The sequence below is a fragment of the Tachypleus tridentatus genome, chromosome 5, assembly GCF_004210375.1.
Source record: "Tachypleus tridentatus isolate NWPU-2018 chromosome 5, ASM421037v1, whole genome shotgun sequence".
NCBI lineage: Eukaryota > Metazoa > Arthropoda > Merostomata > Xiphosura > Limulidae > Tachypleus > Tachypleus tridentatus.
This window is the reverse complement of record NC_134829.1, coordinates 10980192-10995845: the sequence shown is the minus strand read 5'-3', so window position 1 is coordinate 10995845 and position 15654 is coordinate 10980192. Positions and strand designations below refer to the sequence as shown.

Here is a 15654-nt window from a genome sequence, read left to right as displayed (position 1 = left end):
CATAAGCTGAGATGAAATTACTGTGATTTATTTAAAAAAGTGTTTTCACTTACTCTTGTTTGCTTCTTTTATTTTTAATGTCTGTGTTCAGAACTGTGCTTAACATTTCCTGAACATTTTATTGATTGCATATACTTACAACTATTCTCATAGCACATGCTACATCAAAACATGTAATTTCTTTTTTCATATATTAATTTTAACTTTATACATTAAATTATAATACGTTTTTAAAATGTTATAGTATTCAACTTATTTTATTATTTTTTACCATTGTTATCTGTTTTTCTTATTTCTTATTCCTTTGTCATGTCACTGGTTATTTTACATTTACTTGAACGTCTTTCAGATTTAAGAGTTGTTTTTGTGCCATTTCAATCCCAAGGATCACATTACTGATGCTATGTGTGACAGCATCCCATGCTACTGCTCTTGTATCTGCATAACACACTCAGTAGCAGATTAGTATGGATGAAATAATAATCAGATGATGTCGAGAAAACCCACTTGTAGAGAAATATATGCAAAAACGGCTCGTTTGGGTTGAGATAATATTTTACATAGAAGAGCGAACAACGTTTTGACCTTCTTCGGTCATCTTCAGGTTCACAAAGAAAGGTAACTGACCGGAAGCTGACCACATGTTTGGAAGGGGTTGTGTAACTGAGTGTCGGAATGTAGAGGGCAGTGTTAGATGGGCATTCTCCAAATATGTAACATCAGCCAGCTCATTCATCAAAGACTTTTAATTTCAAGTCTAATCTAAATCAACTTAATCATAAAGCCTTAATGGCCAGTTTCGATGTTATATCCCTCTTTACAGAAGTTCCAACCACTGAAGCCTGCAAGATAGCCTTAGAACTCTATATCCGAGACCCTAACCCAACTATAGACATTCCCAAGCAACCAATTAGCAACCCTCATAGAATTCACCACGATAAAGACAAACTTCATGTTCAACAACCACAACTATATACAAACAAATGGCCTAAACATGGGCAACCCAGTATCACCAATACTAGCCAATATTTTTATGACACGAGTTGAAACACAAGCAATTAACACAGCATTACATCCACCACTATACTGGTACAGATATGTAGATGACACGGTTGCGGGATTCAAATCTACAGAACACATACTTAATTTTTTCAATCACATTAACTCTATACATTCCAACATTAACTTCACATGTGAACAGGAAGAAAGCAATCAAATATCATTTCTTAACCTCAAAATTACAAGAACCGACACACAATTCAAAACAGAAATCCACCGAAAAATTACTCGTACTGGACTATACATTCCTTGGGACTCAGCACATGAAACAAAACAAAAACTCAACATACTAAGAAAACAAATAAACACAGCCATAAAACTATGCTCGGCCTGGCATGGCCAAGCGCGTAAGGCGTGCGATTCGTAATCCGAGGGTCGCGCCAAACATGCTCGCCCTCCCAGCCGTGGGGGCGTTATAATGTTACGATCAATCCCACTATTCGTTAATAAAAGAGTAGCCCAAGAGTTGGCGGTGGGTGGTGATGACTAGCTGCCTTCCCTCTAGTCTTACACTGCTAAATTAGGGACGGCTAGCACAGATAGCCCTCGAGTAGCTTTGTGCGAAATTCCAAAACAAACAAAACTATGCTCACCAGATAAAATTAACGATGAAATAGAAAAAATAAAACAATACTTCGTCAACATCAATAAGTTTCCTCCACAAACCGTAGAAAACATTATACGCACACAGCTAGACAGAAAAAAAATCAACCAACAAAAGTAAATATATCTCACGAATCAAAAAATCACGAAACCATATACTGTTGCATACCATATATTCCTGACATCAGCAGACAAATAACCAACATTTGGCAAAAACTAGTAACAAAATATGACATTCCAGTTAATACCAAATTTATTCAAAAACCAGGCACAAAACTGAGGTCTATACTATGTAAAAACTACACTGACAAACACCACACCAATATTATTTATAAAATACAATGTGATAACTGCCACGACTTCTATATTGGAGAAACTTGTTTGTTTGTTTTTAGAATTTCGCACAAAGCTACTCGAGGGCTATCTGTGCTAGCCGTCCCTAATTTAGCAGTGTAAGACTAGAGGGAAGGCAGCTAGTCATCACCACCCACCGCCAACTCTTGGGCAACTCTTTTACCAACGAATAGTGGGATTGACCGTCACATTATACACCCCCACGGCTGGGAGGGCGAGCATGTCCAGCGCGACGCGGGCGCGAACACGCGACCCTCGGATTACGAGTCGCACGCCTTATGCACTTGGCCATGCCAGGCCTCATATTGGAGAAACAAGTAGAAAAATGGAAACCAGATTCAAAGACCATAAAAAGTCACCTTCACACGTTTTCGAACACTGCAAGTCAAATAAACACAACATAACCATAGAAACCACTCATATACTAAATAAAGAAACAAACATAAACAAACGCAAAATTAAAGAAGCCTTACTTATACAACAACTTAAACCCAAAATAAACCAATATAAAGAAACGCCTTTATACCAATATAAATATAATAAAATAAATAAAATTATATATTCAAACATCTAACACCGCCCTCTACATTCCGACACTCAGTTACACAACCCCTTCCAAACATGTGGTCAGCTTCCGGTCAGTTACCTCTTTCTTTGTGAACCTGAAGATGACCGAAGAAGATCGAAACGTTGTTCGCTCTTCTATGTAAAATATTTTCTCAATCCAAACGAGCCGTTTTTGCACATATATTAGTATGGATGATCTACTCTGACAGTTGAAAGCAGAGGGAAAAGTACATCTTTGCATGGTGAAGACAACTCATTTTACAACTGACCCACACTTTCTATAGCCCACCCTCAGGCAGATGTACAGTGGAGCGCCGTTAAGCCGCGGTATTTGGGGGGTCAACCTGCTTAACCGCGGCTTAAACCTTTGTGACTGAAAAGCCGAAGTCGCCAACAGCTCCGCCGAGGAGCCTCATCCGGGCCATTGCGTGATCATTATATCGGATTATCGAATTAAAAATAATACTTTAATTATTGATCACTTTTTTCACGGATTAACTTTAATGTATGGAGAGATGTGATTCGGTAACAATGGCGGCCTCCATAAAACTGACATAGAAAGCGGATAAGGTAGATTAACGGTCGATTTCTATTGTAATATATTTTATTTATTTCCCAAATTAAAGCAAATCCTTTTTAAATATCCCCTTGAAGTTATAAAGCCAGGATTAAATTCGTAAGCTGCGTTTTTACACGTTCTTAAATTAGCGGTGAGTCGCGATAATCCTCGCTCACAAGACTTGCTACAGCGGCTTAAGCGATTTCGCTCTTTACTGGTCCGCGGCTTAATGGCGCTCCACTGTATATGTGTGTATGATGCAGCCTACTTCAAATGGTATATATCCAGTATCACTGACTGCAAAATTAATCAGGCAACTTTGAAAATTCAAAAGCTACATTGCCTGTTTGTCTTTTTTTTCCATCAGCATTTTACTTTTTAAACCTTTTGACAACAATTTATTAGATAATGTTGGGGTTTTCATCAACTCTAGCATGCTTCAATGCTAACAAAATTAGTTTTTCTTTTGTTTTGGATGAGAGCAGAAGTTTCTCAGGGCAGTAACAATAGTTACTTAACCTACTATAAAAGGAATCTGCTAGCTAGTGTATACCATGCCCAGTATCTCCCAGGGTTTTAAACAGTCGTTTATTTATTCTTTTAGTCAATTTACTTTTGTAGAAAGTATTCCAATGATTGGAATACATTGTTGAAAGCTGATTTATTTTTTAGATATACTATCAACTTATACTTTCTTATTTTGATATAGGGTTATTCTGAATTTATCGCTTATTCTGTATATGTACAACTTTTGTATAACATATGTTCAAGAAAGCTATTTAGTTGATGATGTTCTAGCTGCCTTTTGTTTTATGTCATTCTCTTGAAGTCACATATGTTCCATACCTGGAACACATGGTTGTAATAATGCACATTGTGAAGAGTTTCCTTCAGTGGTAAGTCAGATGGTATCTTAAAGTTACAACCTAAACCATTCTTGAATGAGAATAACCAGTCACATTGGTAGTACTAGTTGCTCTGTGTAAATCCAATGTTATGTGTGAGTAAGGAATCGTACACAGCAATGATAACACCATCACCCCGTACAAACATTGTATGTGTGTATATAGGTATGTATGTATGTATATCTATATGTTACACATTTCTTTTTCACCAAAGTGAAATTGAAAAATGAATCTGTGATGAAGAGACCTAATGTATTATTTGATTGGTAAAGTTGAACGGACTCAAAACCCCATAGATAAGTACACACACTATTTTGTGTTACATCTGATAAAAATTGTTTGTTTGTGCATATGCCATTGTGTCCAGGCTCTTTATGTTATGCTATCAAAATCATTTACTCAGTAGTTCAGTTATACTTTAATTAAAATATCTCATGGAACTTCCTGTCATTAAATGTACCTTTCTAATTACTTCAAGATTTGCCTGAATACACCCCTCTAGTTACTTTCCTTTACGGGAATAATGGTATTTGGGTTTTCCCACACAGTTGGTAATGGAGATCAAATGCATTTCCAAATCTTTTATGCATAAGAGCTACTTCACTTGGATATATTCAAGTGTAAATGTTTTCAAAATTGTTTGATAATATGTGACAAGTAATTGCTGTATTGTTTCTTTGCCCAATATCAAGATACATACCAAGAAATGACCACAATGTGCCCATCACATCATTAGTTTGACAATTAGCTGTTGCTGATGCATATTATAACTTCAGGTCTGGAATTCATACTCAACATTTTCCTACAAGGTACATACGTGATATCTAAAATTAGAATAGTAACATTGTTGCTTCTTTCTACTAAAAGGTCCTGTAGAAAAGAATGGATAGAGTTAGATGGAAATTTTTGCAGCTATGTCTAAATTTCAAATACAGAGAAGTAAAATCACTCACAAAGCAGAACATGTCAAATGTATTGCTCTATATACTAAACAAAACCTTTTCAAACTCAGAAATGTAGACAGAATTCATCTGATTAATACTTTATAGAGTTTATAAAAGAGAAACACGCTTAGTCAGTCCAATCAGATTTAAGTATTCACTGTCAGGTAGTTTGTGAAACATTACAAATTTTATTCCACATAACCTTGCAGCTCTTTGTATTTTTTTCAAAAAATCAAGTTACAATTTATATGGTTTCTCATCTTTTCATCTATCATGGCGTGACTTAGATACATTCTAGATTTTGTGTTGACCATTTTTGTGGATCATATGTCAGCTTTGATGGCATTATTATGCATAATAAATACAGGACTTCTTGCTTCAAGTGGTACAACAGTTAATTGAGTATAATTTGTACACATGACTACTGATGTTGTGTTTTAAAGCAAGGCCACATTGAACTATCTGCTCTGTCCATTGTGGGAAATTGAACTCTACATTTTAGCATTGTCAGTGGAATTACTGCTGTTCTACTAAGGAAAGGACACAAAATTTAGCATGACTATGTCCCATTGACCAGAATCTCAGTTTTAAAGCACATGGTTAATAAATACAACCAGTTGTTTTTTTTTTATAGCATGCATCAGGAATGCAGTATAAAAAGCCACTATACCTTGAACCACTTCTTTTATTTTCACTATCATCTGGTGTGTAATCATCATGTACATAGTACTTGAGATAGTAATGCTGTCGATGACATTTGGTACAAATGACACCACTTTCTGTAGTAATTTTCCCCTATCCTTTATAGTTGTCTTGTTAATTCCTTTTTTTTTACGGTTATGTTGTGTTTATTTGATTTGCAGTGTTCGAAAACGTGTGAAGGTGACTTTTTATGTTCTTTGAATCTGGTTTCCATTTTTCTACTTGTTTCTCCTGGCCCGGCATGGCCAAGTGTGTTAAAGCGTTCGACTCGTAATCCGAAGGTTGCAGGTTCGAATCCCGGTCCCACCAAACATGCTCGCCCTCCCAGCTGTGGGGGCGTTATAATGTTACGGTCAATCCCACTATTCGTTTGTAAAAGTGTAGCCCAAGAGTTGGCGGTGGGTGGTGATGACTGCCTTCCCTCTAGTCTTACACTGCTAAATTAAGGATGGTTAGCGCAGATAGCCCTCAAGTAGCTTTGCTCGAAATTGAAAAACAAACAAAACAAACTTGTTTCTCCAATATAGAAGTCGTGGCAGTTATCACATTGTATTTTATAAGTAATGTTGGTGTGGTGTTTGTCAGTGTAGTTTTCACATAGTAGAGACCTTAGTTTTGTGCCTGGTTTTTGGATAAATTTGGTGTTAACTGGAATGTCATATTTTGTTACTAGTTTTTGCCAAATGTTGGTTATTTTTCTGCTGATTTACACGACCCTCTTCAAATATGTGGTCAGCTATCGGTCAGTTACCTCTTTCTTTCTTTGTAAACCTGATGATGATCGAAGAAGGTCGAAACGTTGCTCGCTCCTCTACAAAAAATTTTCTCAATCCATACCAGCCGTTTTTTAAATATATAAGTGAATGATATGATTTAACACTAATATTACTTCACTGTGTGTATTATAAACTGCTAAGTAAAAAATGCAGCGTGTGTGACCGTGCGATTGGCCATACAGAGTGAATTACGATTTCAAATATTGGCACATAGAGTGTGTATAAGTTTGGTGTATCTTTGTTCAGTGATTACCTTTCGCACATTGAACATTTGAGTCAGAAAATAAAATGCTTAAATATCTTGAAATATAAAAGAGACGGATCTTTATACTTGAACACAAGTAGTAACTTTTATCTGAGAAAATAAGTTATGGTATATTCAAACAATATCTACCCCTTCCGGTGGCACATTTTTCTCCATCACACAGATTTTTTACACAACGTCATATGTACTATTACATAAGTAAATCATTTTCATTGAAATCGGATCACATTTTTCATGCTTAAAATGTTGAGAACAACTGACTATAGATTTTTTTTACCAGTCGTTCTAGAACCCAAACCTAACAAAGAGGATAATAAGACAATGTTCATTGTAATAAACGAAATGGTAATTTGATCAGTGTAAGAGTATTTTTCATTCCCGATTTGTAAAAAATCCATACGTAATAGAGAAAAAGAAATATTATTTTCGAAGTGTACGTAGTTGAAATATGGAAAACTGGTTACCAAAATTAAAACAACATTTTATGAAGCTTAAATTCACAGTCCTGTGTAATTAGAAAATATACTTATTTGCATTATATTTTCACTTTAATCTGCAGAAAGCTGGGCTTACATTTTGGCTCTCAGAGTACGTTATTCAATGTGTTTTATACCATAAAAAAGGATAGCTTTATTATTTTCAGTATTCAAGAAAAAGCCGGTAATTGCCCCAAAGTCGTCGTCGTTGTTGTTTTTGAATTAAGCACAAAGCTACACAATGGGCTATCTGTGCTCTACCCACCACGGGTATCGAAAGCCGGATTTTAGCGTTGTAAGTCCACAGATATACCACTGAGCCACTTGGGGGGCAAACCCAAAAGTTACTTACACGTACCAACTGACGCCGAAAACAGCTACTTAACGATCAGAAAACTTATTTTAAGGGTCCACTTTATATGTTTGTATTATTTATGGTAAAGGACCAAAACTTTAAAAAAAATACTGTAATATAGATTGGAATATAAATCAAATCTGGAAGTCGATGAATAATGCGGTCAAATAATGTAATTAGTTTCTGGGTGGGTGGGTGAAGAATCAAGATTTAAAGCATAAATTAAGAAATAGAATATTTTATCATATTCCTATTAGCGTGATTAGACAAAAGATGAATAACGATGAGCAGTTATGATTATATTATTCTATGTATACAAATTCAATTGTTTTACTTCAAGACTTAATTCTTTACCGTTTTAATCTTTAATTTTATTTCTTAGCCATTTAGGCGGCGCGCCAAAACGTAAAGTTATAAACCTCGGGATATGGCGAGTGATGTTTTGTTTATTTTATCGTAAAGTTAAATTTTTGGTTTTAAAATCTGAAATAAAGTTAAGTTTTTGGAATTTTAGCATGGCACTACTACATGAAAAGTATTTACTGTGTTCAAGTATACTAAGTACATGTGGAACTATAGCAACGTTTGTGATGCATAACATAATTTACGGTATAAACAATGATCCAACCAACGGTGTGCCTCTATTACTTGGGTCGATGACCGTCGTCCAGCTTGTTTCTTGTATATTTGGGAGAATTGGCACCAACGTCAAAAAATTTAAATACAGAAGACGTATGCCAGTACACCAGGGCCAGAGAAGAGAGCTCAATATTACTTCAGATAAACAACACAATGAATATGTGGATGTTTTTGTAAAGTATCTTTCTCAGTTTGGTAGCACGTTTCAGATTATGACATTCTTAACTGTTAGCTTTTATATTATAGCTGTATTATTTGGTGCTCCATTGTTTCATGACATTATAGAAACTGTTTACTTCAGTTTACTGCTGTCAGTCTTAGTAGGCATTCCACTGTGTTTTCTAATTGAACCAAGTATACATGCACTTTGTCAAATCATATTGCAAAGAAATTACCATTCAATACAAGAAATACACTGCTTGAACCTTGTGTATGGCAGTCTAGTTGGAGCATGGGTTGGAGCTGTGGCCATACCGTTAGACTGGGATCGGCCTTGGCAAAAATGGCCTTTTCCTTGTTGTGTGGGAGCCTTAGCAGGAAATTTTGGTGGGAATATTATTAGTTTACCATTAATCGTAAAAAATGTACTGAGCAAAAAGAAAAAGCACTTTTGATATACCTCACATTAGTCTAATAAAATATGCTAGATTTTTTCAAATTTAATTTAATCACATAAAAATGGTGTGTATATAACTATTTGTAATAAATGTAAAAATATATTTTTGCTGCATTTATCTAATTAATACTAAAGTTTGTTGAAGGTGCATATGTTTTACTTGACATTATCATTTGAGCACTGTGAAATAATGTGTGACTCTCTCTGAAATTTGTATCATTTGAAAATAGCATATAATCTATATTTAATATAATCTATATTAAATTATGTTTAGTTTTAGACATCCTAATTTTAAAAAAGTATAGTTGTGTGCAACAAAGATTTCAGATTTCAGCTGTTACAGCTTACTGACTCCCAGTATTGTGAAGGTAGTTCTAACTGTGAACATTTAATTACCAATTCTAGTATGGCATACAGATAACAAATGAACATTAAGAAATGAAAGAATTAAACTAATCCTTTTTATCATGAAGTTTATTTTCTTCATAAGGTTTTGTAATGTGCTAACCTTCAATATTTTTGATGTCATCTCAATTCTTAAGCTAAGCATTCTGTTAGAAATATAGCACAATCTTAACTTGAGTCTGATCTGTCCTTTGATTAAAGAATACAAAGCACAAAGAAATCTGAGGCCTTTATCCTGTTAAACTCCCGAATTTTTAACTTATTCCTATAAAATAATTCTTCCATGGCCAGAATCATCCTAGTAAATATCTTCTGAACCATTTCCAATAAATCAGTATCTCTTTTTAGAGATCGAAATGGTATTTGAAGTGAGACCTAACTGTTAATTTGTATAGAGGAACAGACTTTTTAAAATTATGTCTGTATTACTGCTAGCATCAGAGCACTGCCTTGGTGGTTTAAATGATTTAACTATCCACACCAAGATTCTTTTTTTAACCATGCTATTGAGTAGGTTCCCATCTATATATATTTGTGATCCAAATTATTCTAAATCTAAATGTACCACTTTGTACTTAGTACAGTTAGAGGTACTTTAACTCACGACCTGGTTCTAATCATTATATGGTACCTCAACATCTTGAGTGTGGCAAGAGTTTAATTTCATCTGAAAGTTTTCATAACTTACAAATTATTTCTCTATCAATATTGTTCATGTAAGTAAGAAAAAATAACTGCCTATGCACTGCTCCCTGAGTCACTATGCTATTAATAAAGTTACAGTTTGACTGAATACTGTTAATAAATACCTTTTGTTTTCTCTCATCTAGTCACCCCACAGTTTGAATATCTAGTTTTCTCTAATCCTTACTGATGTGATTTTCTTAGCTAACTTTTTGTGAGTCATCTCATCAAACGTTTTGTGAAATCTAAATACACCAAGTCTGCATCCTTTCCATTGTTCAGGTAACAAGTAGCATCTTCAAAATAAGGCAACAGATCAGTGAGTCAAGATTTCTCTTTAGTGAATCTGTTAGCTTTCATTTATGGTATCATATTTCACAAAATTATTTGTAAGTCTTATTTTATCAGACTAACTAGCATATAATATTCAGGACAAATTTATCACTTAATTTAAGAATAAGTAGCAGTGTTATTCTTCTATACTTATGTCCTGTTCATTGTCTATGGACCTCCTAAAAATGAAATATAGGCTAATATGTCTGATCTGTGACTGACTTTAAGATCCCAAGGAAAATCTTGTCTGGTTATGTTGCTTTATTGGTTTTTAACAAATAAAGTTAACTACTTACTACCAAGGGATTAATATTTGTAATGGTTTAGGTTAATTCCAAAATTCCCAATAGAATGTTCAAGGTCAGAAATTTTGCTAATATCTTCTCTTGTAAAAACAATATATTTAAAATCACAGCCATCTTATAGTCTCATATAAAATACCTGGTATCAGTAGTTTTGAATGGTCCAATCTTCACTTTAATATTTTGCTCACATTCTACTGTACTTTAGTAAAAATAAAAAGTTTTTATTAGTTATCCATCCTATCTGTCAATTTATTATACTTCTTAAACTCTCAGTATTTATCCTTGATATTGCCCTTTAGGTCTTTAGTAGTACATTTTTATGTTATCTTTACTTTTATCATTTTCCTCATTTTAAAAAAATGTATATCTTGAATTAAAAGGAAGTTATTTTTAAAATTTCCAAAATCTGCCACACATTAGCTTTTAACTCATTTCTGTAATTCACTAATAATAAACATTAACCCATGTCCTAAAAATTCACTTTCTGAAAAATTAAGAAATAAAAATCTGTCTTGTTTTCTCAACAGGAAGCAAAATTTCAATAACTATGAACTGATCTCTCTTTCCTGAATGCTCCCACACTTAAATTCTAATTATGTTAACATTATAATTTATATCATTAAACCTAACTGGTTCCTCCATTTGATATTGAAAATCATCCTTAGTTGCTGTGGCATATAAATATAGCATGTATTTTTATTTTCTTCTAATATTATTATATTTACTCTGAATTTATTATTTATTCAATACATGTGCAGGTTTCACATGTGTTAAAAAAAACAATTTAATTTTCTTTAAGCTTCTTTTTTCTTAATACTCATATAGATAATATCTGTTTTTCACATGTGTGACATCACTACAGTATTGCACAGGAGTGTTGACAGCAGTTTCCTTTAGTAGTAGTTCAAACAATACCTCAAGATTACAACTTAATCTGTGTTTGAATAAAAATGACCAGTCATAGTAGCCTTCTGGGTAAATGCAGGGTTGTTTACTTAATAAATGAAACGTTTGATTTACTCAATTGGAAAAAAAGATCTTCAAATAGGTTGGTACATGGATTCAGCTTGAATGTTTGAATATAAAAGATCCATAATGAGCAATTATCCTATTTTTTTAAAGCAAGTACACACACACACACAGTGTTTATGTTATATGTCTGTTGTAATAAAAATGTGTGCATTATTTAATTATTAATATCTTAACCATGTCTCCTGTTATTAAGTGGACCTATAAGTTAATCCAAAATTAATTCAATTTCACCTGGATACACCACATTATTAAAAAACTTTTTTGTCTTCTGATTTGACTTCATGTAATTCCTATCACTGTGTATAAAATTATTATCCCTTAATTATCATGCAAGTATTCCTTATTAGTAGCAACCTTAATCTCATTATGTAATTTATCATTCACATTATCTGTATGATTGATCTATGGCCTATAAAAGTTTTGAATAAAATAAATTGTACCCTTGAAACCAAGATTGTAATTGATTTGAATTCAACAACTTGATTACTATATTTCATCTCTTCAGTTCCAACAACCATTAAGTACAAAGTTAATTTTCCTAGTATTATTCCCAGATGGCACCCATGTTTCCAGTTTAGGTTTCAGTAAGATCACTTCCATGCATGCTTCCAAAAAAAGAAAATAATTTACCAGACTGCTTTGCATTTCTTTACATTATGGTTATATATTTAGAAGTGTTGATAAAATAAAAAGAACATGCACCCTTTACAATTTGGTAAAAGCAAAATTAACTACATTTCAAACTGCATCATTTAGTAAACTAACTAAAGTTTAATAATGTATAAACTAGTTTGAAATATTAATTGTATAATATTTTTACAGTAACTAAGACAGTCTTTGAGTACACTAAGTTTCTGCTTTTAATGAAGTAGAATAAGTTTAAGAAGTCATATATGCAAGAAAACATTATTTGAAATGACTATTATTTAATTCATTTTCAAGTTATGGGTTGAAAATATTCAACTCTTGCTATTATATGTAAGAGAAGGGGTTCCCAAGCTTTTTATACCTGCAGAGCTTCACATCAGAAAGAAAAAACATTGTGGAACCTTAAAAAAAAAGTACACTAAAAATAGAAACAATCAGTCACTAGCACCAGATAGTTTACTTCAAGCTTTTAGAATATAAATTTATTAAAAATATCAATATTTAAAGAAAATGTTTTACTTCTACATACTTATTCAAAAGTTTTTGCTTGCAAAATTTTACATAAGTAAAAGTACAATGTACTTATTTATTAGTGGCTTGGATAGGCTTGCTTTTGTTCACAAAGTAATTCAATATTTGGAGTTATGGTTGTTACTTGTAAGAGCAAATCATCATCAATATTTAGCCTGTTTGTAAATTTGGTCTTTGTAGCTGTATACAGTGAAAATGTTTCCTCACAAAGATATGTTGTTGGAAAACGCATTAAAATTTTCAAAGCTTTGTTACTTCAGTATGAAGCAGCAAATTTTTATGCAGGTTTTCCATGTCCTCACAGAGCAAACTGAAGATCCTCGCATTGAGTTGTCTTGATTTTATAAAATAAACTATTTTTGTGACATCACCCAATACTTTTGTTTAAGTATTCTGGCATTGACAATGACAATGAAGACAGCAGTGGATACTCTCAATGCCATGGTTTTTCTGTTTTATGTGTGCCACTGGGCCTGAAATTTTTCCAATCATAGCTGCAGCCCCATCAGTGCAAACACTTTAGCAAAGCTGCCATAGGATCTCATGTTCTTCCATAAATAAATCGATCACTTTAAATTAGCATGTCTTCCTCGAAACTAGCTTCGTGAATATAACGAACAAACACGAGCAACATCGTATAATCTGCGACATCTGTTAATTCATCCATCTGAAGCGAAAAAGTTGGACTCGCTTTATTAACTCCGTTAATCAACATGCTGGCATATCCTTGGTTCTTCGAGGAACCGAGTTGTCAGAAAGGGGCACAAAGTTAATGTTTTTAAGAAATTTCTCATCGGTTGTACACTCTACCAAATCTTTTGTGCATGGTTTTATCAAATCTTCTGCAGTTGTATATCTTCACCTGCTATGAAGCAATAAGAGCACCTATGTTGTCCTGATGAACAAACGAACGAAATGTAGCTTTCCTTGCATTTAATTGCAAACATTTTCGTTTGAAATAATCGGAAGTTGGGTATTTTAATTAGGAGTGTTTGGCTTATAGATGCCAACTTTGCTGGATGCAAACTACTGTTACTCAACACACAACCCACTAGGTCCAGCTTCATTACCTGTCCATGTAAAACCATATTCAATAAAACTTTCGTCATACTTTCTTTTATTTCGGTACTTCTTGGATCATCCTACGTTAAAGCACTTGCACACGACGATAACGCCGATAAATTCGTAATAGGTCTAAGCCTAAGAAGATTTTTACTCCTATCAATTTATTACTGATATTCAGCCACTTATTCATTATAAGGGGGACAAATTATTATTCATTTGTCTAAAAAAGTATTCTTATATCAAAAGCATTTTCGAGGACTCAAAATAGCTTCTTGATGAAAACTCGCTCAAGCATTTGAGTTTTATCATTATACAATGACATGCTGACCAAAGATCAGTGTTGCCATAACGAAGTCAGAAATAAAGATTTGTGGAAAAAAGGCTAGGCCTCTAGAATAATATATTTTTCTAAAAGAAAGGGGTAACCTATTATTTTTACTGTTTTTAACAAATTTTGAAGCCAAATAAAATATTAAGCCAGATCTGACGTGCGTCTAAATCATGCGGGTGTATGACGTCATACAACACATTGGTACCAAGTTTGTTTAATTAAACTACAAATAATCCAACCTAACCTAACAATTACCAGTTATAATTGTCATATTGTTATACTTCATATAAATATACTTTGAAATTCAAACAATTGATAGTGGCTTCAGAAGTTTTCATTCAAAAAAATATTACATTGCGCAATGAGGATTAGCAAAAGCAGAGATTTTTTTTGCCCTGTCCGTTATAGGAACAGCTCAGTACTCATTTTAGGCCCGGCATGGCCAAGTGTGTTAAGGCGTTCGACTCGTATTCCGAGAGTCGCGGTTTCGAATCCCGGTCATACCAAACATGCTTGTCCTTTCAGCCGTGGGGGCGTTATAAAGTTACGGTCAATCCCACTATTCGTTGGTAAAAGAGTAGCCTTCGAATAGCTTTGCGCGAAATTCAAAAACAAACATACAGGCTGGCTTTTTCAATTTTATCAATACAATCCTCCATTTTTCGAACAGTATAGGAATCTGTCTTTTTCAAAGCAATTATTTCACAAAAGTTTGTACAAAATCTAACCAAAGCATCAGTTCTAGGGTCGAGTATACAAGTGAAGACCAATCACTTTTACTGGATTCTATAATGCCGTTTTCCAGCATGTAAAATATTTCTTTTACACGTTTTATCGCCCTTTTTTGGATTCATACGTATATATGTTGTTCCATAGGAGAAGCATCCCTAAAACTACATTATGAACAACGATGTTGGTCTGATTAGGAACGTCCGGGAGTTTACACTCATATTCGATCAACAAACTAGCAAGTAATAGAGTTTTGAATCAAGATTGGCCAGAATGTTAGAATTACTCAGTTTGATGTGTCATTCATCTCCAATATTTTCAAATTTACTGGTGTCAAAGCAGCTATCATCAGCACCAGTAGAACATTCAAGAGTGAAAATATTTTGGGATTAATCTCAGATGTAACAGGGTTTTAACATGTCGACGTGACACAGTTGGGTAGCCTTTTGATGCTCAGATGTTTTTTACAACATAGTTTCTATCATCAACTTTCTGAACAACACAGGGACTATGATATCTAGCTTTGAGTGAATGTCCCATTCTTGGTAACAGTACTAAAACCATATCACCAGAACAGAATTTATGCTCTTCGGCCTTGTGATCATAAACATTTTTTCGTTTTAGCTTTGGATAATTTCAAATTTTCCTGAGTCAATTCGGAAGCACATAAGATTCTAGACCAAAACTTGGGGCCCGGCATGGCCAGGTGGTTAAGGCGCTCAACTCGTAATCCGAAGGTCGCGGGTTCGAATTCCCGTCGTATCAAACATG

At 33.8% G+C, this 15654-nt stretch overlaps 1 protein-coding gene across 1 annotated transcript; it reads left to right on the top strand.

The window, feature by feature from the left end:
* The first annotated feature begins 1088 nt into the window (after positions 1 to 1088).
* PIG-F (phosphatidylinositol glycan anchor biosynthesis class F) lies at positions 1089 to 12022 on the top strand. Its single transcript, XM_076502713.1, has 3 exons — positions 1089 to 1262; positions 3941 to 4038; positions 7948 to 12022. Exons 1-3 carry the CDS (start codon positions 1104 to 1106, stop codon positions 8816 to 8818), a joined length of 1128 nt encoding a protein of 375 aa, XP_076358828.1. The 5' UTR covers positions 1089 to 1103; the 3' UTR covers positions 8819 to 12022.
* The last annotated feature ends 3632 nt before the right edge of the window (positions 12023 to 15654 follow it).

Coding starts and splice junctions, on each gene's coding strand:
- PIG-F (XM_076502713.1), top strand. CDS start 1,104: ATGACACGGTTGCGGGATTCAAATCTACAGAACACATACTTAATTTTT. Junction 1,263..3,940: donor AAGAACCGACACACAATTCA/AAACAGAAATCC, acceptor ATGATGTTCTAG/CTGCCTTTTGTTTTATGTCA. Junction 4,039..7,947: donor GTGAAGAGTTTCCTTCAGTG/GTAAGTCAGATG, acceptor TTTATTTCTTAG/CCATTTAGGCGGCGCGCCAA.